Raw genomic sequence first — 25,335 nt, 5'->3', positions numbered from 1 at the left:
ATAGAGACATGCCAGAACACTTTTGACATCCTGAAGGAAGTCATGTGCACAGCATCCATGCTAAAGGCCCCTGACTTCTCCCAAGAATTAATTGTACAGACTGACACCTCAGAGCTTGGCATAGAGGTTGTGGTCTCGCAGATAAACAAAGAGCCCCAGATCAATCTGTAACCTTTCATCAATAGGCGGTTACTTCCCAGGGAAGAAATGTTTAGTGCAGTAGCGAGGGAAGCCTTTGTAGTGGTCCTGGCACTGAAGAAACTGAGACCATACCTATTGGGTGTTCACTTTCAGATTCAGACAGACCACAGACCCCTCAGATGGTTATAGCAGATGAGGGATGAGAATACCAAACTGTTGAGGATATCTATCTCCCTAGAGGGAATGGACTCCATGGTGGAACACCGCCCTGAAACAGACCACACCAATACTGATGGTCTCTCCATGTTTTTCCACTTCAGCAAAGAGAATTCCCATGGGGTTGAGATGTTCTTTCCATTTTCAGCTGGGGAAGAGCATGTGTTAGCATCCTTCAAATGGTTTTACCCTAACTTTTTTCTTCAGACCTGTTTTTGATGACTTTTTTTTTTCTGGCCTTAGAGCTGAGCGCATGTACTGGTAAGCAGTTGTAAAGTGGGCAGAGTCCTGAGGCCAGCAAAAACAAGATCAGCAAGAGGAGGAAGGCAAAACGTTTGAGGGAAGACCACCTAAAGGCTGACAGATCTAGCAGAGTTTAATGCTATAAGATATTTTATTTATTTATTTAACAGATGTAAATATTAACACATGGCAATATTACTGTTGCAATGCTAACATGTTTATATCAGCAGCTGTTTAAAACTTTATTAAAAAACCAAGGGACAGATGTAAGAGCCCCTAGTGCCTCCTTGCCACACATAAGTGTCATTTGTTTTACACTAATGTGGCCCAACGAGTCCAAAATCACAGCGCCAAATTTATAAAGTGGCGCAACGTATGCATGGAGCCACTTTGTAACCCATTACGCTTCATTATGCCTGTGTTCCCCCTGTTAGGGAGGGACAGAAAAAATGGTGCAAGTAAATCTAAGAGATTCCTTAGCATAGTTTTTTGGGGCATTTTCAATGCCTGCTCAGAGCAGGCGTTAAAAGGAGGCACACCATTGTTTACAATAAGCCTCAATGGGCTTTTCAGGATTAGCATCAGAATTTTGGACGCTAATCCTGAAAAGCTCAAAACTAGTGTAAAAACTCCTGATACTAGTTCCCCAACTACCGCCATGGTGTAATGTATCTTAGATACGGCGCACACATGGTGGTGTTAGGGGGGTGATAAGGGGTGCAAGAAAAGTGGGTCTGCACCACTTTTCTTAAATCTGGCCCCTAGTATATTTTTACCTTAACTGTTCTGTCTTTAAGTCTGCTCAGACATTTACCCAGCAGTCATGATTACACCACTTGGAATAATTGAAAAGAAGACTTGATTTCCTTTTTTTCCATATGTAGAATTAAGTACAGGAGAAAGCATTAGGTTGTTTTCTGTCTGCAGTAAAAATTCTTCAAGAACGGAAACCTGGGAGTCTTGCCTATAAATGCACAGCATCTTTTTGAAAATGTAATGTTTTTTATTATGGCAAAAAGATGTAATATTAATGGTAATATAACATGTTGTGTTTCTTTTCCAGAGGCAATTACATCAACTTTAATGCCACAACCAATACCAACAACGACACAAGAAGGTAATGACAAGCGCGCACTTGTGATAATTGTTATCACAATTTAAATGTTTATATTGCAGTAGTTTTTTTTTTTTTTTAAAAGCTACTAATCTCTAACCAGACATACGATGAGACATGCCTCTGATTACTTTTGGGCTTCAAATTAGCACCCCACCACTTGATTTTTTTTAAATTTTTTCTTTGAAATTAGATGTTTTCTTGACATTATATTCTCAATAATTTACAAACATGGACTTTTTTGTCAATTAGTCAATTAAATGTGACCTATTGAGCATGGGTTCATATGACTGCCCAGTTCTTCGGAAACCTTATAACAGGATAAAAATGTTTGTAAATGAAAAAGCAAAATACTTGTGAAAAAGCCTACAAGTTCCTTTAGATAGGTGCCATAATCATCTCTTCGGACCAATAACAATAACTTGTGAAGCAAGCTTTATTTGCTCCGCATATCACATCAGTTCATTCCGTCACTTGTCCAGTACTGCAGCCCTTTACAAGAAATGGCCTCCTGTATCACTTAATACCAGAGCCTTGGAATAAAGAAGAAAATAGTTGTCTAAGGTTTCTACGGGCACAGCTGCCATGTTTGTGTAGCTGAGGGAGAATGACAACAAAAACGAGTAAGTACTACTAGAACGCAAAGACCAAAACCAGGACTGGAAAAATGCTCACATATTTGTGACCTCAATAGTCAGTGATAGCTCCTTAGCCAAAACCACTTTGCGTGCTGTCAGTTTCAAGACCATACTTATGGTAGGAGCAGAACTCAATCAATCAATCAAATATTTTCTTAAGCACACTACTCACCCGTTAGGGTCTCCAGGCGCTGGGAGGGGGGTGCAGGTTACTGCTCAAAAAGCCATGTTTTAAGGTGCTTTCTGAAGGTTAGGAGGTCCTGGGTCTTGCGTAGGTTGGTGGGGAGGGAGTTCCAGGTCTTGACAGCGAGGTGGGAGAAGGATCTGCTGCCGTAGGTGGTGCGTTGGATTCGGGGGACTGTAGCGAGGTCGGCGGAGCGGAACTGTCGAGTTGGTATGTGGAAGTTTACTCGTTCGTTGAGGTAGGCCGGTCCAGTGTTGTGGAGGGCTTTGTGAGCGTGGACGAGGACTTTGAAAATTATCCTTTTGTTGATGGGCAGCCAGTGTGGGGATCTGAGGTGGGTGGATATGTGTTTGTGCGAGGGATTTTGAGGATGAGACGTGCGGCTGCGTTCTGAATTCGCTGGAGTTTTCTTTGAAGCTTGGCTGTGGTCCCTGCGTAGAGGGTGTTGCCGTAGTCCAGTCTGCTGATGATGAGGGTGTGGGTGACTGTTCTTCTTGTTTCTAACGGAATCCATTTGAAAGTCTTGCGTAGCATGCGAAGGGTGTTGAAGCAACAGGATGATGTGGCGTTGATTTGCTGGATCATGGAGAGAGATGAGTCTAGAATGAAGGCAAGGTTGCGTACGTGGGTGGTGGGTGTTGGGGTGGTCCGAGGGTGGTGCGTCAACTCAAAATCATGGAATCCAAAGTATTATGTGATTTGACAAGCAAGGAGTAGTTGAGTATGTCACACACTTTTGGCATGATATTAACAATGATTTTCCAGCACCAATATATGTAATGTGAGATTATTGTCTTTTTTAACTATCTACACTGAGACATGTTTCCCATATCTCCAAATATGTGCCTTTTAAGCTCAGGTTCTTAACTTGTTAAGTTTGCTGTAATTAATTTTACACACTAAGCTCATCTTCTGAGTGTCATGGGTAAAGCAGTTCAAACATATTTCTTTAATGCCTGACTGAAATAGAATTTTACTTCAAAGTGCTCCACACCAATTATCTAAGAAAATACTTTGTATCATCTTGGTGAAGGAAGATACCACTAAATGCACAATCAACACCATATTTGTTAAATTGTTCAAACCAAATCACGGCTCAAATAATTAAAATAATGGGTTGAATCAGTTTACATCAGTCAAGCTACTTTTTTCTGGAAATATATGAGACTCAGATAATGTATTTCGTTTGGAAATGCATCTTTAAATCAACTACACAAGTACTGTACATTTCAAATGCAAGACAAGAAAATATAAATCTATCTATATCTTGGTTACGGCCTGAAGAAGTATGTAGAGAGGCTATGGCTTTCTACTACTTGTTTTGGGTCACATTTCAAACACTCTGTCATACACCTTATTTTCATGTTAGCAATCTTGTGCAGTGAGGTTACAAAATAATGTTGCTAATAGTTAAAAATCTGAAGGGACAAAGTTACACTTTTCCACACTTTGAGCCAGATGTAACAAAAAAGGCATTTGTGATTCGGAAATAGCGATTTTTAAGAAATCGCTATTTCTGATTCGCAAAATGTAATGTATCATATTTGCGATTCGGTAATAGCGAAGTCTTAAAAATCGCAAATGCTATTACCAAATCGCAAATTGCGATACAGACCCCAATCGCACCTATGGGCCTGTAGGCCCATATTAGCGAATTTTTTGCATTTCCCAAATTGCAAATTCCTAACTGGAATTTGCAATTTAGGAAATGCAAAACCCTAGGATGCTGGGGGCATAAGGCCCCTTCTGCTGCACCCCAAAAAAATATTTCAGGACATGTAAGGCGCACACATGCCAACTGGGCATGTGTGCATCACATGTCAATTTTAAAAATGCATTTTTAATGCATTTTAAAAATTTGCACTTGGTTACCACCAAGTTCAACTTGGTGGTAATAGCGATTCCTTAATGCCCAATTCACATTAAGGAATTGCTTGTTACATGTGGTTTAGAAATCGTAAATGAGGATTCCTTATTTGCTATTTCTTATTTAGAGAATCGCAAACAGGCTTGCAAATTATAGGAATCGCTATTTTAGCGATTCCTTAAATTTGCGTTGTGAATGCCTTTCATAAATACTGAAAGGCATTTTTACATTCGCAAACGGGAATTCACACCGTTTGCAAATGCAAAAAGGCTTGATACATCTGGCCCTTAATGTGCTCTGTTCCCTAACCTGTTAATGAGGCAGGGACTGAGAGAAGGCCCATCCACGAATTCTTGTCAAATGTCCCCTCCAAGTACCTGTGAGTGAAGACCAATGCCTTTATGCACAATCCATCATTCTGTCTTCTCAAAGCCACTCTCCTCTTTCTTTATCTCTTCTCGACTTGCTTTGCCCTTCCCTCTCACCCTTTTTCACTCACTTTTATTCTCCTTAATTCCATGACTTCTCTATAAATGAGGGGATGGCTACTTTGCAACTGCAAAATGCTATTCAATTGACTTTGGGAATATTACAGGCTCACGACTGAATGCACAAATCTCATAACACTCGGAGACGAGAGTGAGCCCCGACAATTATAAGTCTGTAAAGGTTTAAAATGGGGTTAGAGCCCGCCTATTACTTACCAATACTTGTCATTGATTGGTATGTACACCACTCTTATTTCCTTGCTTCTTACTGATCACCCCTGCTACTTCCTGCCGGTTGTTCACCCCCTCCTATATTCTTCCGGGGTTTCTGTCCTTTCTGTGGTGCATGGACCTATCACAGCTTACTGCTTGTGGCCACTGTCCTGCTTCTGGTGTTTTTAATCACATTTTGTCATGCACTTTATAAGAGGGCATGGCAGTGCACGGTCTCTCCACCCCCACCCTACCCCCGCTGTCCTCCTCCCATTGCCCCATTGTCCATATGCAACATTTCTAAAAACATTAGCAAAGCCAATAGGTCTTGCATAGGAGAAACTTATTGGCTTTGCCAGTGCAGGTTACATTAGGTGGTTTGCCCAGTCTTTGGCTCCACACATTGTTGGCATATAAGATGGGAACTGTCATGACTGAATGCAAGCTCAGTTTTATCTTTGATTCTCGCATCTCAGATACTGTAATTTTTCCCCATCCATCACCGTGCCTACCCACAATCTTGCGGCAAAACAATGGGCCAACAGTCGATAATATCTTCCTCTTAACTATGGCACCTTACTATGTTTGAGGCTTCCCAATTGCATGATATTCTTGCCTGAATGTATTCCAGAAGACGACTCTACACCTCGAGCTGGGTGTCAAATGCTGTGACCATGATTCAAGTTCTCTCTGGACTCTCCATTGATTGCCCCAATCATGACAATATAGGTCTTGGCTTGCTTTTATTTTGGTTTAGTGAGGCCTGGCCTGGCAGTTCTGGCTGAACTGTTCCTATTGGAGCAGGGTCAATGCTGATTTACATATGTCTGGGCCCAAAGTGGGGTGACATGGTGGGTAAAAAATGATGGGCTGGAATACTACTAGATTTGGGTGTTTATGCTTGTCTTGGTGGTGAGTAATCTATTTAAAGGGACAGCTGGGTCCATGGTTGCAGGTTAGCAGGACATGGTTTTGCTCCAAAAAACACTAATGGTACTGCCAGATAACTCTTATTTGGCACAGCACCACATCTTAACAGGGCATTACACAAATACAGCTTTGAAATTCAGGCACTGTGCTGTGTCATAGAATGTATACTCTGATATTCTGAATGATTCCTTTATCCAAGCTGTGAACTGCAGAGCTGTTCACAGAGATGGGTCCTCCTGAGATTTGATGATGTGAGCTAATATGGTTTGTCTCTCGCAGAACATTCCCTTAGCATTTTCAGGTTTAGATATTTTTGTAATGAATCATGTTCTTCAGATGTCTTTGGGGATCTCCATGATATGTCTTTAAATATGCTAGTGTCCTTAGTAGACATTCCAACAGTACCTTTGCAAGCTGAATACATAGATTTTAAATTAAATGGCATTGAGCCCTTGCATCCTTGTGTCTGCCTCTGAGGAGCATGTGGGGGCTTTCTTGTATGTTAGAGGCAAAAGCTGCCGATGTGACATTTTTTTTTACTTGCCTTTTAAGTTTTGGTCTTCTGTGGAAGGTGAATAATTGGCATGCACCAAGATGAAGTTGACCACCATTAGCTCAATTGCCTGAAGGGAGAGGACTACCATGTCAATGTGGAGATTGTTGCTGAATGAGTCATAGAGAGAGCAGAAAATGCTTAGTTCCTGGCAGTGCTTTGTATCCTAATAATCCCATTATCATCTTGACCGGTCCTATACAGCACCTTGCCTCCTCATTCAATTACAACCATTAAGCTGTGATTCTCCAGTGATGATTCTCTAACTGTTTCAGGCCTCTTTGGACTTCCGTTTCATCAACTTGGAACCATTATCAGCACTGATTCCTTCAGGGATCCTTTGCTTAATCAATATATTTCCCTGCCGTGGCATTAATAAATCTACTGACCTCGTAACAATTATCTCCATTTCGAGTTTGGCAATTGCTCACATATAATTTAGTCCCTCAGGAAAGTTACAGAAGTCAATGATGCTTTTACTCCAGGTCTTCTAGCTATCATCAGCTGACATTATGGGTCCCAGCCTATTGCCTCGTCCCGTCACCTGAGAGGCAGCTTCTGACTGCTTCCTTCTCCTCTATCAGATCATCCTTTGGATCACACCTTTTCTCTGAAACCAGTCTTGGTATTCCTCACCTCTGATGCCCTTTATGAGCAAGATGCTCAGTTCATTTAACCAAAAGCCTAGGCAAGATGATGCATTAGCTATACCTCTGCAGAGATGGGTAGCATACGAGCATTCATAACTGTTTAAACTCATTTGGATTTCAAAGAAATTCGTCAATGTTTATACATCAGCTTTTCCATTGGTTGGCCACCTGAGGCTATAAACATTCTAAAATTTTCTTGTAGAACTCAGTAGCTTGTATAAGGTATTGTAAAAGCCTTCAGGGTCATCCTGACTGTGCCCTGCTTCACATTCTTTACAACTGTTTCAGCTTCAGCTCACAAATCCTAAACAGAAGCTCTCTAGAGTGGCTACAGATAATCCTTTAGGTTGTCTGTAGTGGGGCAGAGCTCCCTCCACCTCTCTTCTTGGCGATAACACTGTAATTGTAGCATCAATTTATAAATGTGCATTTAGTGGGGGTCTCTGACCTTTTGAATATGGAACTGAATGGCCTGTTAACTTGAAACTGATATGTTTTGACGGTTGAAAATTATGCTCCATGCAGAATGGGGCTGGCTACTTGTTCTATTTGCGGGGCTTTCTCTTGAATAGGTGGTATATTCTTGCTTGCTAATGTTATCAGGTACTTTTGAAATTTGCTTATTATCTTGGGACCATGCCTAGTATGCAGGAAATTACATCCACCATCGGGTCAGTGCGGTGTGAGCCAACAGTGCATTCTTGGTAGCTTGAAATATTTTTGTTGCCAGGATATCACATACTCTTGCTGCACAATTGATGGCTGATTCTGTCACTGAAGGTGTGCATGCTGGGTACAAATATCCTGCAGTAATTAAATATTCCAAGGAAGATACTTTCGCCTAGGACACAATGCAGGTGTGTGAACCTAAAAATCTCCAGACTTGACTTCTGGAACTGACTCTTCTGAAAGTGAAGTGTCACCAACTCACCTTTAGACCCTGTAGAACAGCACTAAATCATTCAGGCAGTTGTTTTTTATCTCTTGAATAAGTCAGGGGCACTTTGCAAACCAGCCAAACAATGCTTAAGCTTAGGATTGTTTTAATCAACAAAGCACTAGATGATTGGAAAGGGTGGTGATGGACTCAGAATGCAGTGACCAACATGGGTAATGCCAAAACATTGGGATCATGGTTTGTCAATTATATCTAACTAGCTTTCAGGGTTCTTTTGCACCTTTGGATCAATTATTGAAGGCATCTGTACAATGGAGCTAAACATTCAATGATGTCACTATGAAGCCTGATTCTTTTGCACCTTTGGATCAATTATTGAAGGCATCTGTACAATGGAGCTAAAGATTCAATGATGTCACTATGAAGCCTGATTCTTTTTGCAGAAATGTCCCACTAATACGAATACACTCTCACATTCTTCTAAGGTGTCATATAACCTGCTCACCTACACATTGAATGCAAACTGAATGAGATGTAACACCTATGGAGAGCAATCACTGAGCAGTGTACCTGTACCTATGTCAGTAAAAAATATGTTCCCCAACATCTCTTATAATTACCATACTTGGTCTAGATGCCCAAAAGAGGCTAGTTGCAGTACACATTTTGTATTACACTCCAACTAGTCTCCCTTTACAGAGAGAGGGATGCTCAGAGCCTCACACCACAAACACTATGTTCACAAAAAGTTGCAATCTGCCTGACCCATGAACATTAATGAGGCAGGAATCAGATTGTGACTTCTTGTGAAAACTCACAAATGCTGGACTAGAGGCTTGCAAGGAACTGCATACCTCTAGCCCATCTTTACATTCTCATTGTGCCTGCATGGCATGCTACACACATATTGCATGTGTCCTTCACGATGCAATTGCCTGACACTCTTAGTTTCAGATATCACTTCTCCTTGGTGGCATTTCTTCTGGATGCATTTACCAGTGGCGGCAGCTGAACTTCAAAGAGAGTGGGACGTAAAACTGAATACTAAATTTGCCTCCATAAGGGAGCACAGCTACCCATTGCAAGACCTCTAAGCTAGATATTTACTTAACGTTCTGGGACTTGTAGTCCTAATGATATAATGGGCTAATTCATAAGACTACAAGTTCAAGAATGCAAGTACAAATCCTGAACTGGATGAGCCGCTCAGGCATGGTCCTTCTGCATATAGTCACGTCCTTTTGGCTGCTTGCAGATGTAATTGGGGAGAGTGTACCGCATGCAGCACCATAAAGATGAAAGGTCCTGCTCTTGGCTGGGCCTGCAGCACCATTTTTATGCACATTTCTTCCCCAACCCTCACTTCAGTGGCACATCACTCAGTCTCAGAGGGGCAACAGAAATGCAGTGCTGCACCCCCCAACAACACTTCAGTGTGGTACACAGCCATGAGATTCTGCATTGTGCAACCTTAACTGCATCAGGAATGAAAGGGTGAAAGGGAATGTCAACCTCTTCTACCTATTTCAGCTGAGCGACAATATGCAGACTGCAAGGGTGTTTGCTGAAAGGAGCATCTGCTCATGCCATGTTCACCCAGTGCCAGCTTTAGCACTGGAAGTTCCTGCTGCAACACTCTTTTTTGGTGCCCCCTCTCTTGTGACCTCCTGCTGCATGGTTTCCCTCACTACCACCCTCCAATAGTGCCCCACCTCTCCCCACAGGTCCTCGCTCACACTCATTCATTTGTTTTATAGTGCTACTCAGACCAGTGTAGGGTGTCAGAGCACTTTACATCACACACTTTATATAGAGGCAATAAACCACACAGCTATAAATCAGTTTATAGGAAACGTTATATTAGACAATGAGAAGTAGGCAGTATATTTGATGATTGTTTAGTATGGAGAAGCACAAATTCAGGATTTAAAATGTACCAAAGTGGTTGGAGTTGGTTTTGCTAATAATAATGTATTTCTAGCCAAACTAACCCCTTTTTTGCAACATTGGACCAATGAAAAACTGGGGAAAAACATAATGGGCCTGATTACAACTTTGGAGGACGGTGTTAATCCGTCCCAAAAGTGACGGATATACCACCTACCGTATTACGAGTCCATTATATCCTATGGAACTCGTAATACGGTAGGTGGTATATCCATCACATTTGGGACGGATTAACACCATCCTCCAAAGTTGTAATCAAGCCCAATGTTCTAACCTATACCGTGCAGTTTGCATGCAGCTCCTTGATGACAGCTTATAGGTCATTATGCTATATTTGGATTGTAACCTATGAAATGTATGTGAGAAAAGGATCTCTGTGTCAAAAGAAGTAGCCACTGAACTATCCACATAAAATACGGTCCTTGCATCTTCATGATACAGGTTCTTTGCAGCAGGCACACTAAACCTACAGAATGAGCAAAAACTGCCACTAACAAAAACCTCCATCTCCTTTCAGCAGGAACATTAACCACTAGCGTTATCATGACTTTTTTATTGTTGCTTGACAACACACAAGGAACTCTGAAGTGGGTGTGTTTCAAGCCATAAGTATTTTCTAGGCACTGCACCACATCTCAACACCAGGTTGGGTAAAGCCAGCCCTGATGTTCACTCACTATAAAGTTAAATATTTTTAAAAATGTTATAAAGACATGAACACTTACCAGACTGTACAAACATGTGTTGAACCTACAGCACATTTGTCAAGGGCGATAATTTCTATGTAACATTTATTAAATTGTTTAACTTTGTGGTGAGTGAACATGAGGAGGCAACAATGTATCCAAGAGGAGCAGAAATCACTCAAAACAAGAATGCTCCCAACTTTGGTAGTCTTCCACTGATAGCTTTTTGCATTTTGTTTTTTGAAGGTGAGTGTGGCGAAAGTGACTAAATCTAGGCCCATTAAGGACCTGTTTCAAGGCTTGCTGCTTTTCTTTTCTTTCGTTTGCCCACACTTGCCTTAAACACTAACTTCCAGCAGCTACAGAGTCCAATCTCCTTCTTCAACACCCTGAAAAGCCTTGTGTGCACCTCACATATTTCTTAATTCTACCCCGTATGAAGTGGGGGCCACAGAGACTTGTTCCCACCCCATTCGGTGAAGAGTTTGGAAATGGGTGGGGTTGCACTGCTACACAGCGCACCCTCAGTGATTGACAAACTCCTGGAAATCATAGGGCCCAAGAGTAAAACACCCAGGCTGTTTTCAGTCAGCGAGGCTGCACTGCATCACTGGAGGCCGTGGTCTTGCAGCCTTGCAGGACACAGAGGATCAGGGCTGAAATGAGTGAAGCCCTATAAATACTGTGACGCCAGGCACCTGCGCACAAGCACAAGTGTCTGTGTATCTAAAGAGTCTGCTTTTGCCTGACCTCCATAGAGTGAGAGTCGGAAGGACCAAATCATTAGTTTTACAGTTTTAAAAATAAGCAAGCGATAAGAATTGATGCGAGGGTGGTGCAGCCGTTTTGCCCTTATAAAGCAGCCGCCCCTGGCATTTACATTAGGAGTCAAGCTATTTGGAGTCTTCACAACAGTAGTTAAGGTAAGAAAATTCAGATTAAAGTATAAAATGTGCAATCATGGTATTTTTATATACTGTGCATCATATCTACAGTTATGGTTAAGAGCAGGTTTCCATAGAAAATTTATATTTTTGTGTGGGACGGTGCTCCATGGGATAATGCCAATCCAGGACCAGAGTCACCTAATTTCCTGGGAAATGCGGCTGAGCGGGTAGGTTTCCAGCTGAGGGCTGCTATCCTTAATTAGGCGACTTTAGTCCTGGATTGCCATTAGTCCATGGAGCACCGTCCTACATTGAGGATGAGGCAACTTTAGTCCTGGATTGGCATTATACTATGGAGCACCATCCCACATTGAGGATGGCATACATCTAATTGGGTTGTTAGGTGCGTAGCTTTTTGAGTAAGCTTACAATTTTTTCTAACCTCCATTACACATATTTTTTGTATTTTGTATAGTGTAGAAGTCATATGTTTTGGTCCTGAAGAAATGCCATTTGATATGTGGGGACTTTTGAGGCATGAAACATGTTGACCTTTACTAGTGACTGAAGAAAGCTTTCTCTTTCACCCCAATAGCATTTGGTTGAGTGGTGGAACATTATTTCCATCCCACTCCTCAATAGTTTTCAACCTTGACCAAGACCCTCCATGATCAATAAATTTAGGTTTGTGAGGTTCTGGAGCCAAATTTAATCCTTTTTTTGGCTCTGACTGTAGGTCTAAATTGGTTCCTACATCTCTCTGATCAAGGCACGCACTATCAGTTAAGATCTCTAGCAAAAAGCCCCCTTGAGGGGCCCATCAGACATTGCAGTGCCAGTCTGAAGAGGAGCATTACCTATGATGAAGCATGACATCCAATGGATGTGTGAGGGCTTGTGCCTCTGTTTTGCGAAGTGCCTAGTGGATTTCTGTTCTTTTCTGTGGAACAGTGTACCTGTTTGATTTATATGATATATTGGGAGACTGTACACTGGATCCATTAATCTCCCAGTCCCTCCTATGGTTAGGTGGATTGGAAACAGGCTGTAAAGCACAAACAGCAGTAAGTGCATAGAAATGCCTACTTTCTAAAAGCATGATGGCGCTTCAAACCTCCCCCTGATCCATCTGGTTTCCTGGCACTGATTAAGAATAAGGAGTCATAACTCAACATATGTTATGCTACAGAACTCATAAAGAGATAAGGAGGACACACCCCAAGATGGCGGTTGGCTAAGGCGGACTTTTGTGCCTCTCCGCCTTCCAGCCACAAGCACCACCGGCCGCCACCCCCCCGGGCAACCAAAGCACAGCCTCCCACCCTGCTGTTTCAGGGGAGTGAAGGGGCAGGACGGGGAGCCTGGACAGTGGCAAGTGCCTAGCGACGAGCAGATTGTGCCCGACGATTGGAGACCCTGTGGCTCTGCAAGATGGTGTCACCCATTGGAGCCTAGCAGAAGGTGGGTTGCTCAGGTGGAGGGGAGCCCCAGGACCTAGGGAGCTGACTGGGGGCCCCCCTTGTGGAGGAGTCGCTGGAAGGCCCGAGTGAGATGTGGCATGTCTCGGGCAGCAGAGATCCCGGTGTCCTGCCCGGCAGGAGGTTCAGGACCCGTCTGAAGCCATGGTCACTGCAGTGAAGGAGAGACTAGCACCACAGAAGAAGGAGGAGCATGGCCTGGGGTCCCCCTGCCTGGAGACAACGCACAGTGCTGGACTGCGGGGGAGCCTCAATGCCGGCCAAGTGAGTGGAAGAGAGGCACGGTGAAGGTGGGGAGGAGGACAGGCCACGCTGCACCTGAGACAGGGTCTCAGGAACTAGGGAGCGGCGCAGCCCATTGGGCCCTTCCAGCTGGCCTGCGCTGGAGAAACCCGGAAGGCCTTAGAAGAAGGAGGGCCTGTGGCCTTTCCTTGCCCAGAGAGGTGCTGGCTCAGCCCAAGTGTCCCACCTGGGGCCCTGACATCGAGGGCAGTGGTGGGCCCTCGGCTGGCCAGGCATAGCGAACTGGAGGAGGCTTGCCCTGTGGCTGCAGATTTGTGGATCCCCTTGCCAGAGTTGGAGCTCAGGGTTGGGAGGCTGGAGACGCTCTGGGCAGTGCGTCCCTTAGAAGAAGTAAAGGGTCGAGGCCTGGTGGTCCCCTAGACCCTAAACATCGCCCGCCTCACAGGGTACACCATACACGGAAAAGGCCGCAGCCTGGGGGAAGGCGGGACACCAGGACTCATCAAGCGACTGTGGAAGGTGCAAGGTGGTATGGAGCGCACACTTAAGGGAATTGTGCGTCCCCAGAGAGGAGGACCCTGATGGAGCTGACCGGATGGAGTGGGGAATGATGGCTGCGGCATGATCCAAGAAGGACAGATCGGTGAAAGACATGCTGACCAAGCCCACAACAGTTAAAGCCAAGACGGTATCCCCCCCTATGGAGCTTCACAAGCGCAACGAGGAGGGAGAGGGTCCAAACTTGCGGGCCTTCTTTGAAGGGCTATTCACATTGTTGAGAGAGGACCTACAGGTGGTAAGGAGGGACCTGAAGGAGGTGAGACAGAAGCTAGAGGAGGTTGGTGAGAGTGTAGCCACCCTGGAAAAGCATGAGAATAGCTGCGACAAGGGGATAGTGCAACTCCAGCAGGAAGTAATCCGGCTGCAAGGGCAACAAATTGTGATACAAGCACACACAGAGGATCTGGAGAACCGTTCAAGGTGGAATAATATCCGCATCTGTGGAGCCCCAATGGGGGCCAAGGAGAACGATATTGCCCTATACGTCAGATTCCTCTTCTACCAGATATTGGGGAGGACTCAGGCAGGGAGGTATGAATTTACAGAGTGGGCCCGCTGAGGCTGTCTCATGTACCGCCTGCGGACATCTTGGTCTGTATCCACGATTTCCCCCTTAAGGAGTGCATACTCCGACTGGTGAGAGAGTAACACCCACTGAAGTCCTGCGCCCACTCATTGCTCCTCTATCACGACCTGGCAGCAATCACTCTACAAAAGACCAGTCACCTCCTACCTCAGAGACAATGGGGTCTCCTACTCCTGGGGCCAACTCTTTCACCTAATCTTCTGATGGGAGGAAAAATTGCACCAGCTGTGCTCGCTGAAGTATGCTTATAGTTTGTTGCAACTGGAGGAGACCCTAGAGGAGTGCCCGCACTCGCTGAGACCTGACCGGTGGTGCCAGATGTCCATTAGTTCTGTGTTCTGAGAAGAACCCTAAAGCTATATTGAGGTTCGAAACGCATCGACAGTGAACATATGAGGGAGTGTTTTAAAGTACATTTTGGACACACAGGGAATCAGGAATATTGGAATAAGTGCATACCTGTGAAGCACTACACTGAACATTGGCACCCTCTGGTTTCATTTAATTAGTAGGGGCACCAAAAAAACTGCCTATATACCTGTGTATAGGGCTCCTAAAGAAAAGACAATGTCAATATAATGTCCAGCTTTATTTGTTCTGTCTTCCCCTGTATGACAATGTGTATGAAAAGATATCTGAATGATGAGCATAAAACACTATGTAGCATATAAATAGTGGTCACATCCATTAATTGAGGTGTTCACATTCACAAATTTGAATTAAAGTGTGGTCAGCACTGACACCATTTTTTTCAGGTTGGTACGTTCCAAAAGTGGCATTTCTAAAATAGTAATGTTATATCCAACTTCACCATTAAGAAGGAGTTTTCACTACTATTCCAGCTACACCAAACATGATAATGCTGCTCCTTTCAGATCAGAAATTACCACTTAAAAGTATATAAGGTAATCTCTAATGCTGGCATATGAGAGGAGCAGGCTTCAAAGTAGTGAAAAATGATGTTGGGAGTTTTGACATTACATGACATAAGACTTACAACTACATGTCATGCCTTTTACTTACATAGCATCCTGCCTTGTGCACTACCCAGGACCTACCTTATAGGTGACATATGTAATAAAAAAAGGTGTTTAAGGCTTGGCAAGTAGTGTTAAGTGCCAAGTTGAAGTGGCAATAAAACTGCACACACAGGTTTTGGTATGGCAGGCCTGGGACATGGTTAAGGGGCTACTTATGTGGGAGTCACAAACCATGCTGCAGGCCCACTAGAAGCATTTAATTTACTGGCCCTGGGCACATGTAGTGCACTTTACTAGGGACTTACAAATAAATGAAATATTCCAATTGGGTATGAGCCAATGTTACCATGTTTAGGGGAGAGAACATAAGCACTTTAGAACTGGTCAGCAGTGGTAACTTGCACAGAGTCCTAAAACCAGCAAATATTAGATCAGAAGAATGGAGGGAGGGAGGCAAAACGTTGGGGGAAGACCACCCTAAGGCTGTCAGTTCTCAGAGCCACCATTTTAGGCAGTGAGGATTCACTTCCCGTGTCTTAGGAAATAAAAAACTGAAACATGTAAGTGGGAAGGGTAGAGATAGTCTCAGACCTCTGTTAACTTTCAAAACATCCACTTACAAGTGATTTTCATTGGACAGAAAACATGAGAAATGCAACATAATACAAAGGTGTATTCTGTACATTCATAACAATGAACACAGAGCAGTTTTAAACTTCCCACTGTTACAAGTACAAACCCCTGGTGAATGAAGCTAGAGAAAGTATGCTTTTGCACATACAGAAACAGACCATGGCTGCAGCTGAATTTGAATGATTTGCTGCAAAACAAATGAAAAGAAATACTTGTGCACAACATTTAAACACCTACTTTCATAAATGTAGCCAAGTACCAAACCTATAATAAGCATTATTTTTGTAATGGAAAAATAATTTGCAATAGAGTCATTCCCACCTGCCAAAGAAATGAAAGCAAATTAAAACCATCTGGGATAAATGAAGCTAATAATGATAAAAACTAAATAATCAACAATTTTTTTTGTGCCAAGCGTGATTTTTTAAAATTAAATAAATATTGAAGACTAAGGATCTGATTTAGGGTTTGGTGGATGGAGTAAAGGCAGACAGACATAACTGTTCTTTCAAACAAAATAACTAGATGTCAAACTTTTCCAAAGTTTTTTTCTAAAAAGTAACTCCCAAAGTGGGAGTTTGTTTTTGAAATTAAAAAAACGAATGACCCCCACACAATGGGATATACCTGGTGTGACAGAAATTGACAAAAAATCCTTCTGACCACCCGCCCAAAAGGGGGTGATTGGTCAGATGGATAACCTCCAATGGCCCCTACTCCCTTGGATCGATGGAAGTAGGTTTACACCAACAGAGTAAATTTTACTCCTTCTCCGTAAATCTGACCGTCAGTCTCCTCTAAATCAGGCAGGTGAACCAGGAGTATGGTGAAGTTTGTACTACGTCGTCTTTGTGACAGAGTACCCTCTCTGCCAAACTCTTACTCAGTCCCTAAATATAAAAGCTGTTGTACATATTATACTTACAAACATAAATAATATTAATATAACTAAACTATGGCTTATTGTATCCTTCTACCTTAAATATAAGTCATCGTATTGTTGTGTTTATTCCAGAAAAGTTATCTCTAAAAGGCAAGTCTCAAATTCAGATTGGAAATTAAACCAGTTTCTCTGCTCTTTTCAACTGTATCTGAGTATGTAACTATTCTCATTCAATAGTTAGGCAATAAGTAAACAGGTACCCTTTTCAAAAAACGTGGTGCCTCTAAGAAGTGGTTGGTAAGGTGAATGTGTCTCTTGAGACAGCTAATGCTTTAGGTTCAATATTAATCTAAATCTAAATCTTTCTAGTGACCCTGTTCTCATGAAAACAGCATCACAATAGAAGCCCTTTGTGAGCATTATGAATAATAAGATTTACTTTTTTCTGTGCATTTTAACATGCTGTTCCTGCATTTAAAAGAAAATAACTAGTTTTGTCACAAATGCGACTGAAAGCTAGAACACAGATTCCTTCATCAAGGCTTTAATATTTTATTGTGGGCAACCGAGAAGCTTAAGACATTTGTTTGGCTGCTCCAACTACATTGGAGCTTTTATTCAAATGTTCATTCTTACAATTTTAGCTCTATGATAGTAAAAGAAAAGTGTAATGGCATTACATTGGGGGCCTACCTCACACTTTCTGGCTCAGTCACTCTCTTTCTCTTTCTCTCCGTCTCTCACCTTCACTATCACTCTCTCACATTCGCACTCTCTTTCTTTCGCGCGCTTTCTCTACCTCTCGTTTTCAGCAGACTGAAACACCTCGAGTGGTTCCAGTAGACACATTACTCTAAATAAAGGAGTGCTGTTATGCATGTCTGTCTCTAATCAGGGTTGAACTGGCCTACAGGACTGCAGCAGGAATAAATGTAGACAGTCTCCGATACCTTGCATAACACAGCTTGTCTCTAAAACTGCCCAAATATGGGCCATTTTTTTTGCTATTTGATCGCTGATGGGGGCCACTTTTAATTTGGTGCCCGGACCTATTTTCTGTCCTAAACCGACCCTGCCTTTGACTACTGTAACTCATTATGCGCCATCAAACTGCCCAGATTTCCTTGAAAATATCCGTCCAGCCAAGTCAAAAACTTCCCTTATAACAGCCAAAAGTAAAGTACAACACAGTGGCGCGGCCAGGTCCTTTAAATTCTAAAGCTACTCTTAATGCCAAAGCAAATTACTAATCAGTAACGCACATATTTAAAATACATAAACCTCAGCTTGTAAGGCAATAAATATTTTGTTCAGAAAGAGAGGCTGATTCAAAAACATACCTTAAAACTTCTTAATAATTGTTTCGCAATATCACATTTTAAAACATTAAGGGCCAGAATGAGAAAAGCGGCGCTGCACCCAGTGCAGCGCCACTTTTCTTGTGGCCCTTTGTGCCCCTCTAATGCCACCATGTTTGCGCCGTATCTAAGATATGGCGCACCATGGCGGTAGTTAGGGAAGAAGCGTCAAAACGTTTGACGCTAGTTCGGAGCTTTGCAGGATTTTGATGCTAATCCTGTAAAACCCATTGAGGCCCATTTATAAACAATGGTGTGCCTCCTTTTAACGCCTACTCTGAGCAGGCGTTAAAAGTGCAGAAAAAATGACATCAAGAAATCTCTTGGATTACTTTGCGACATTTTTGCACCCACCCCCCCCACCCCCAGCGGGGGAACTCCCTCTTTGCATACATTATGCCTGGCACAGGCATAATGTAGCGCAAAGGGTTACAAAGTGGTGCAATGCATGCATTGCACCACTTTGTCAATTTGGCGTGGTGATTTTGAGCCTTGTCGGGCCACATTAGGTTTAAGAAAAATTACGCTAAAGTGGCACAAAGAGGCGCTAGCAGCTCTTAAATCTGCCCCTAAATGTGTTACCAGACCTGGAGACATATGGACACGTTGGTAACTGTAAAAGTAAAAACTTAATTTACCACTTTTGTAGTCATAGACTTACGTGTGGTTTAAGATAATAATTTGAAAACAGTGCTGTAATGTTTGCTGAGAAATGTAACCGCCATTGTCCCTGCTTGTTCTACAGTTCTATGTCATGTTTATCTCTCTAGTTCCTCGAGATACTGAAACTCTGGACATACGCCTGGTAGACGGATGGAAGAGATGTGTCGGCCGCATTGAAGTTTATTATGCGGGATCCTGGGGGACGGTTTGTGATAATTCATGGAGCTCTGTCAATTCACAAGTTGTTTGCAGACAGCTTGGATGTGGAACTGCTGTTGCTTCTCCAGGAGGGGCCTTTTTTGGCCAGGGCACCGGAAGCATTGTTTTGGATGATGTGATCTGCTTAGGGCAAGAAGCTCACCTGTGGGACTGTTCCAACAGAGGGTGGAACAAAAATAACTGTCTCCATAGTAACGACGTTGGGGTAATCTGTTCAGGTACTGTAATTTATTTTTTAATGAAAATCAATGGCAAGTGTGTGTTCTGTGACTGCATGAATTGCACAGGTAGGTGCAGCGATGTGGGAAGATGGACTTTGGATTAATGATAATCAATGAATGTTTGATAGTTAATTTAAAATGGAAAGTTTAATACTGGGACCAGATCGAGGGAAGGTGATGTTGTAGGGTGCCGTAACAAAGCAGTGATCAATATAAATATAATAGGAACTGCTTAGAACTAACATAGTAAATGACAGGATTTGCTCTCTAGACAGGGAAATGATGATGGGGGTGTCACTTCAATATAAAAAATTTAAGGACTCAAAAGGTCTGCCCTTTCTCTCGTTTAAAGGTTTATTGTGTTCAAAATAGTTTTACCACTGTCTTGAAGATAAATAGCAAATATTATGTTTGATTATAACCTCCCTTAGTAATAGTCATTTTAGTATTAATCTTAAAAGATCAAAAAGCTGAGATAGCTACATAAAAAACAGTGCTGGATTGGAGCCTGTCCTTAAGTCGTGTTGGGTGTGAGGTACAAGAAAGGCAGGTGTCAAACACAGGAAAAGCCTTCTTCATTTCAGTTTCAGTAAGTGGTGATGTCAGGCAGTACTGAGAGAGGGGAGGGACTACCGATTAAAGAGGATGGTACAGTGTAACCTTTTTTCAGGCAGCTGGTAAGCCAGTGTCATTCATTCAGTGAGGGCGCTGACAAAGCTGATAAAAGTTGGAGGCAATTAGCTGATGCAGAGCATAGGGACACAGAAGGAGAGTAGAATCACAAATATTTTCAATCTTAGAGGGAGCAATGCCTAAAGCAGTCTTGTCACAAACCACTTTAAAAATACATCTTTGGGCTACATGAAACCACTGCAGATCTCTTAATCGATAGGGCATGAAGATGTGCCCTAAAAGATGATGACCAATATGACCTGCAGGAATTAGGTTAGTTAGGCGGGGTTGAAAAATGGGTTATTAGTAGTGATAAGCAGGGACCTGCCAGCAGTAATAAGTCCACAATCACAATGTAAGGTTCAGCCAGGGTCTCAATAAATGAATCCCTTGCTCAGACCCTGGTAGCCTGCAACAAGAAGGCAGGCTTAACGTAGGAGAAAGGTGTGTAAAATTTAAAAATGGCAATACATTACATTTTTATCTATAAAATACACCAAAACAAAAAAAATCTAATGTAGGGAACCGGAGACATGAATTTTTAAAGAATAAATAAAAAAACATGAGCTTTCTAGTGCCTAAAAACCAGTGTCATCTGGTTGCGCTTCACCAGGACCAACTCAAAAATGTAGGCCTGCCACGATGGATCGCTGCTCGGATAAAGTGAGCGGAATGTTTAGGTAAAAATTTTACCTTCAGATTTAATAATTTTCCTGGAGATTTTTCTCTCGCCGTCAGGTGAGGGTCCTAGTCAGGCCAGGATTCGATGCAACATTTTTAGCTTGGCTCAGAGTGGGCTCCCAGTAAAACGATGAAAGTCTTGGCGAGAGGGAAAAGCTCTGGAGCTCTGAGATGGTCCTTGAGATGTTGGGACTATATTTCCCAGAATGTTCCTGACAAATCCTCAAAGTCCAGCTAAAGGTGGTCAGCTGGATCCTCCTTGGTGGGGATGTTTCAGGTAAACCTCTTTTAACCTGTAGCTGTTAGGGAGTCTACTTCGTCCCGCTCTTGAAGTTAGGCAAAGTCCTTAGAGATGTAAATCCTCAAGGTGCAGAAGGTGCAGTCATGCAGAGTGCAGTCCTTTTGGGTGCAGACCAGGGTTCCAGCAGGGCAGTCCTTTTTTTCCTTGTAGTTCAGGAAGTGTTCTGAGTTGCTGTGCAACTCTCCCACATGTATCCAGTGCTCCTGGGCTGGCAAGCAGGGGGCATCCTTGACCAATGGGGTGAAGTGTGCCACTCTCTGGGGTGACCACTTACCGTGAAGTGTGGCAAAAATCAATCCCAGGAAGCACTATTCTTTCAAAATCCAAGATGGAGGAAATCCATCCTTGAGTGAAGATCTGGCTAAGCCATTCCACTGGTATGGCTTATTTCCTTAACCTCCCCCACCTCGAGTCCACCTGCTAATCTCATTACTGGGGCTCCTATCTGGCTGGGGTTGCAGGATTTGGGGAGCAGCCTGTGTCCTGTCCTAAGTGTTCTTTCCCTTTGATGACCAGTTGAACTACCTAGCCCTCTTCCTGTCTTTTGCTCTGCCACTTGCAAATCTCCACCCACCACGAGCCCCATTGTCTCAATGCCAGCCACTTCACACCTCATAAAGGCAGGTTGGCGCAGCCTGGCAGAGGCTGGCCAATCAGAAAAGAGCAGCTGAAGAGCTGGATTTTGGCTTACAGAAACAAAAGTTCTATAACTTATTTTCTGTGATAGTTATAATAAATCTAACAGTGGCAAATTGTTGGATTAATTCTAACATTTTGAGCGAAGCATGGAAATGTTAGCCCATTTCTAGTGAAAGTTATACATTAATTACGTTTCCCAATATTAGCCTATGGAGTTACTGTATTACAATGGGGAAAATAAATTGCCAGTTTTTCCCTCACCAGGGCCTATAATATCTTTAATCATGTCCATGCTTACAGTTACAAGGCACCCTTCCCCTGGGGCAATTAGGGGAGACCTTAAGAGTGACTTCTATGTAAACATAAGGTAGTTTGAGAATTCAAAAGTACTTTTAATTCCAAAGTTGAATTTGCATATAATTTACTTTTAGAAACAGCCTGCAATGCAGGCTGCGTTTAAAATGACAGCAGGCACTCCAGCAGTGCAAGCTATAGTGCATTAAATCCACTGGGCCTCTTATGCTCACTGCTCTGTTATATACTAGGGACTTATAGGAAGGCTGTTATAGCCAATTATTATTATGCCTAATTTACATTTTCCTTTCACAAGGAGCACTGGCCCTGGTTATGGTTGGCGGGGCCCAGGGCACAGTCAGAGTCAGTAACCATCAGTATCAGTCAACAAGTAGGGGTGATTAGTGCAAAAGGATGACTTTCTCACATGCCCCCGCCAGGCAAAAGGTGATGGGTCACTAACATATACTGTGGCAGTCCTAATCAGCTAAATGGAAAACGCTGGGAAGTCCATCTGCATTGGCATGTGCAGTCCCAGGTGTGTGTCCTACTGTAAATGACATCCCCTGAAGTAAGATGGACCACCTCAGCAGTTTAGGATTCTCCCCCCTCATCTGCATAAGCCATCTGAGAGGTCTGTGGTCACTTTGAACACAGATGTGAGTACCAAACAAATATGGTCTCAGCTTTTTCAGAGACCAGACCACAGCAAAGGTTTCCCTCTCAATGCCACTTCACGTTTGCTCTCTGGGGAGTAGCCTCCTGCTAATGATGGCAACTGGCTGATCTAGGCCTTCTTCATTTACTTGTGCCAACACTGCCCCAATTCCGTGTTCTGAAGCATCTGTCTGAACCACAAATTCCTTTGTGTAGTCAGGAGCTAGTAAAACCAGTGCTGAACACATAGACTCCCTCAGAGTGTCAAAGGCCTTTTGAAACTCTGGAGTCCAAATGACTTTCTTAGGCTGCTTCTTTGAGGGGAGTTATGTTAGGGGACCAACAATGGTCCCATAGTTTTTTTTACAAATCTTCTGTAAATCCCAGTCAGGCCATGAAAGGTCCTGACCTGTGTGTCAGTTTTAAAAGCCTCCCAGTCCAGAATGGTCGGGATTTTGGATTGGAGAGATTGTACATGGCCACCTACAAGGTGGCCCAGTTACACCACTGAACTCTGCCCTATATGGCACTTGCTGGCCTTAGTAGTCAGGCCTACCTGTTGTAGGGCCTGAAGCACTTCTTTCAGGTTATCCAGGCGATCCTCCCAGGTAGAACTGTAAACAGCTATATAGTCCAGATAAGCTGCACTGAACTGCTCCAACCCAGACAGGACCCTCTTCACCAACCTTGGAAGGTGGTAGGGGCATTCTTTAACTCCAAAGGGCATGACTTTGAATTGGTAGTGCCTCTCTGGCATGGAGAATGCTAACTGTTCCTTTGCTCCTTCAGTGAGGGCAATCTGCCAAATGTCTGAGGTCAAGTCAAAAGTACTCAGGTACTTTGCAGCCCCTAACCTGTCAATGAGCTCAACAGCTCTAGGTACAGGATGAGAATCATACTTAATAACTGCATTCAATCCTCTGTAGTCGACAGTGAAACTTAACTCCTTTTTCCCCCTTGGGGATTAGTTTGGGTACCAGCAACACCGGGCTGGCCCAATGAATGTCGGAGGGCTCAATTGCCCCCAATTCCTTCCTGCATCTTAGCTACCTCAGCATTGATGCTGGCTCTGACCTGGTCAGACACCCTGTACAACTTGTTTTTGACACGTAGGTTGTCACCAGTGTCAATGTCATGTACACACCAGTCGGTGATACCTGGGGTCAAAGAGAACAGACCAGAAACCTGCCCCGGTGCCTGCTTGCATTCTCTGTGCTGCTGTTCTTTTAAATTGGTAGAGTGTACAACCCCCTCCACTGACCCATTCTGCACTTTGTTAGAGAAGAGGTCTGGCAGTAGCTCACTGTCCTTATCTCCTCTTTCATCTGTGACCATCAGCATGGCCATGTCTGCCCTGTCGTGGTGGGGGTTCAACCTCTGGACATGCAGGACCCTGTGCTGGTTCATGGGGTGTTAAAGTCTACCAGATAGGTAGCTTCATCCTTCTTCTCTAGGATTGGATAGGGCCTAGTACATAGTCTAGCACATTGTCCTTGGCTTTCTTGAGGGCCTTTTCCCAATACTCTTTCACCAGGAACAATGTGTCTCTTACAGGATGCCCAAAGAGCAATTCAAAGGAGATAAAGCTAAACCCTTTTTGAGGGACCTCCCTGTCTGCAAACAGCAGGCATGAGAGGAGAACATCCCATCATTCCATCTCCTACTGCGTTTGTCAGGCAAACCCCTAATCATGCCCTTCATTGTCTTTATTGAACCTTTCCACCAGACCATTAGCCTGGGGATGACATAGCGGGGGTGAACTTGTAGGTAACACCACATACTTCCCACATCATCTTCAGACAGCTAGACTCAAGATCCGTGCCTCTATCTGAAACCACGTCCTTTGGGAACCCACTATGATGAACACACCAAGTAAGGCTCTAACCACTGAAGGAGCAGTGACTATCCTGAGGAGAATTGCCTCAGGCTATCTTCTGCCATGGTCCGCTACCACCAAGATATACCTGTTTTCTGATACAGTTGGTAGGTCTAGGGAACCAACAATGACTATCCCCACCCTTTCAAAGGGAGTCCCAGCCACTGGCACTAGTATAAAGGGAGCCTTTGGTTTGCCCCATGTCTTGCCACTGGCCTAACAAGTTGCACAGGAGCTACAGAACTCCTTCACTTTGGCAGACATGTTGGGCCAATAGAAATGGTTAACCAATCGGTTCCAAGTCTTTTTCTGACTCAAATGACCTGACAAGTGGATGTTGTGGCTCAACGTGAGAAGGAATTCTCTATACTTCTGGGGGACCACAAGCCTCCTGGAGGCTCCCTCCTTTCGGTCTCTGGCCTCAGTGTATAGGACTCCCTCATCCCAGTCGACTGTGTGGGATCAACTAACATCACCCTTCTCCTGCCAAGAGGTAGTCTGCCTCAGGTTCTCAAGCATAGGACAATCTCTTTGTACCTGACAAAACCCCTCTCTGGTGGGTCCACCAGCTCCTGTCAATTCTACCAAGTCGGACAGATCTTGCAGTGGCGGAATCCCACCCATAAAGATCCAATCCTGCCCCTGAGGGTTAGATTCCTCCACCATCTCTGGAGCTCTCTGCTCTCTGGGATGGCTCACCAGAACCAGTGCCCGTCCTCTTGTCATTGGATGCTT

The 25,335-nt window shown here is 43.6% G+C and overlaps 1 protein-coding gene across 1 annotated transcript in view; it reads left to right on the top strand.

The window, feature by feature from the left end:
• The window catches only part of LOC138301681 (deleted in malignant brain tumors 1 protein-like), a 219,536-nt gene that overhangs the window by 187,695 nt on the left and 6,506 nt on the right, over positions 1 to 25,335 (top strand). Inside the window, 2 exon segments of the mRNA XM_069242195.1 lie at positions 828 to 866; positions 19,200 to 19,245. Of these exon segments, the coding sequence (XP_069098296.1) occupies positions 828 to 866; positions 19,200 to 19,245 (85 nt within the window).

This window comes from Pleurodeles waltl, chromosome 6 (genome assembly GCF_031143425.1).
Source record: "Pleurodeles waltl isolate 20211129_DDA chromosome 6, aPleWal1.hap1.20221129, whole genome shotgun sequence".
Taxonomy (NCBI): Eukaryota; Metazoa; Chordata; class Amphibia; order Caudata; family Salamandridae; genus Pleurodeles; species Pleurodeles waltl.
The sequence above is the reverse complement of the archived record's forward strand: the minus strand, read 5'-3'. Positions and strand labels throughout refer to the sequence as shown.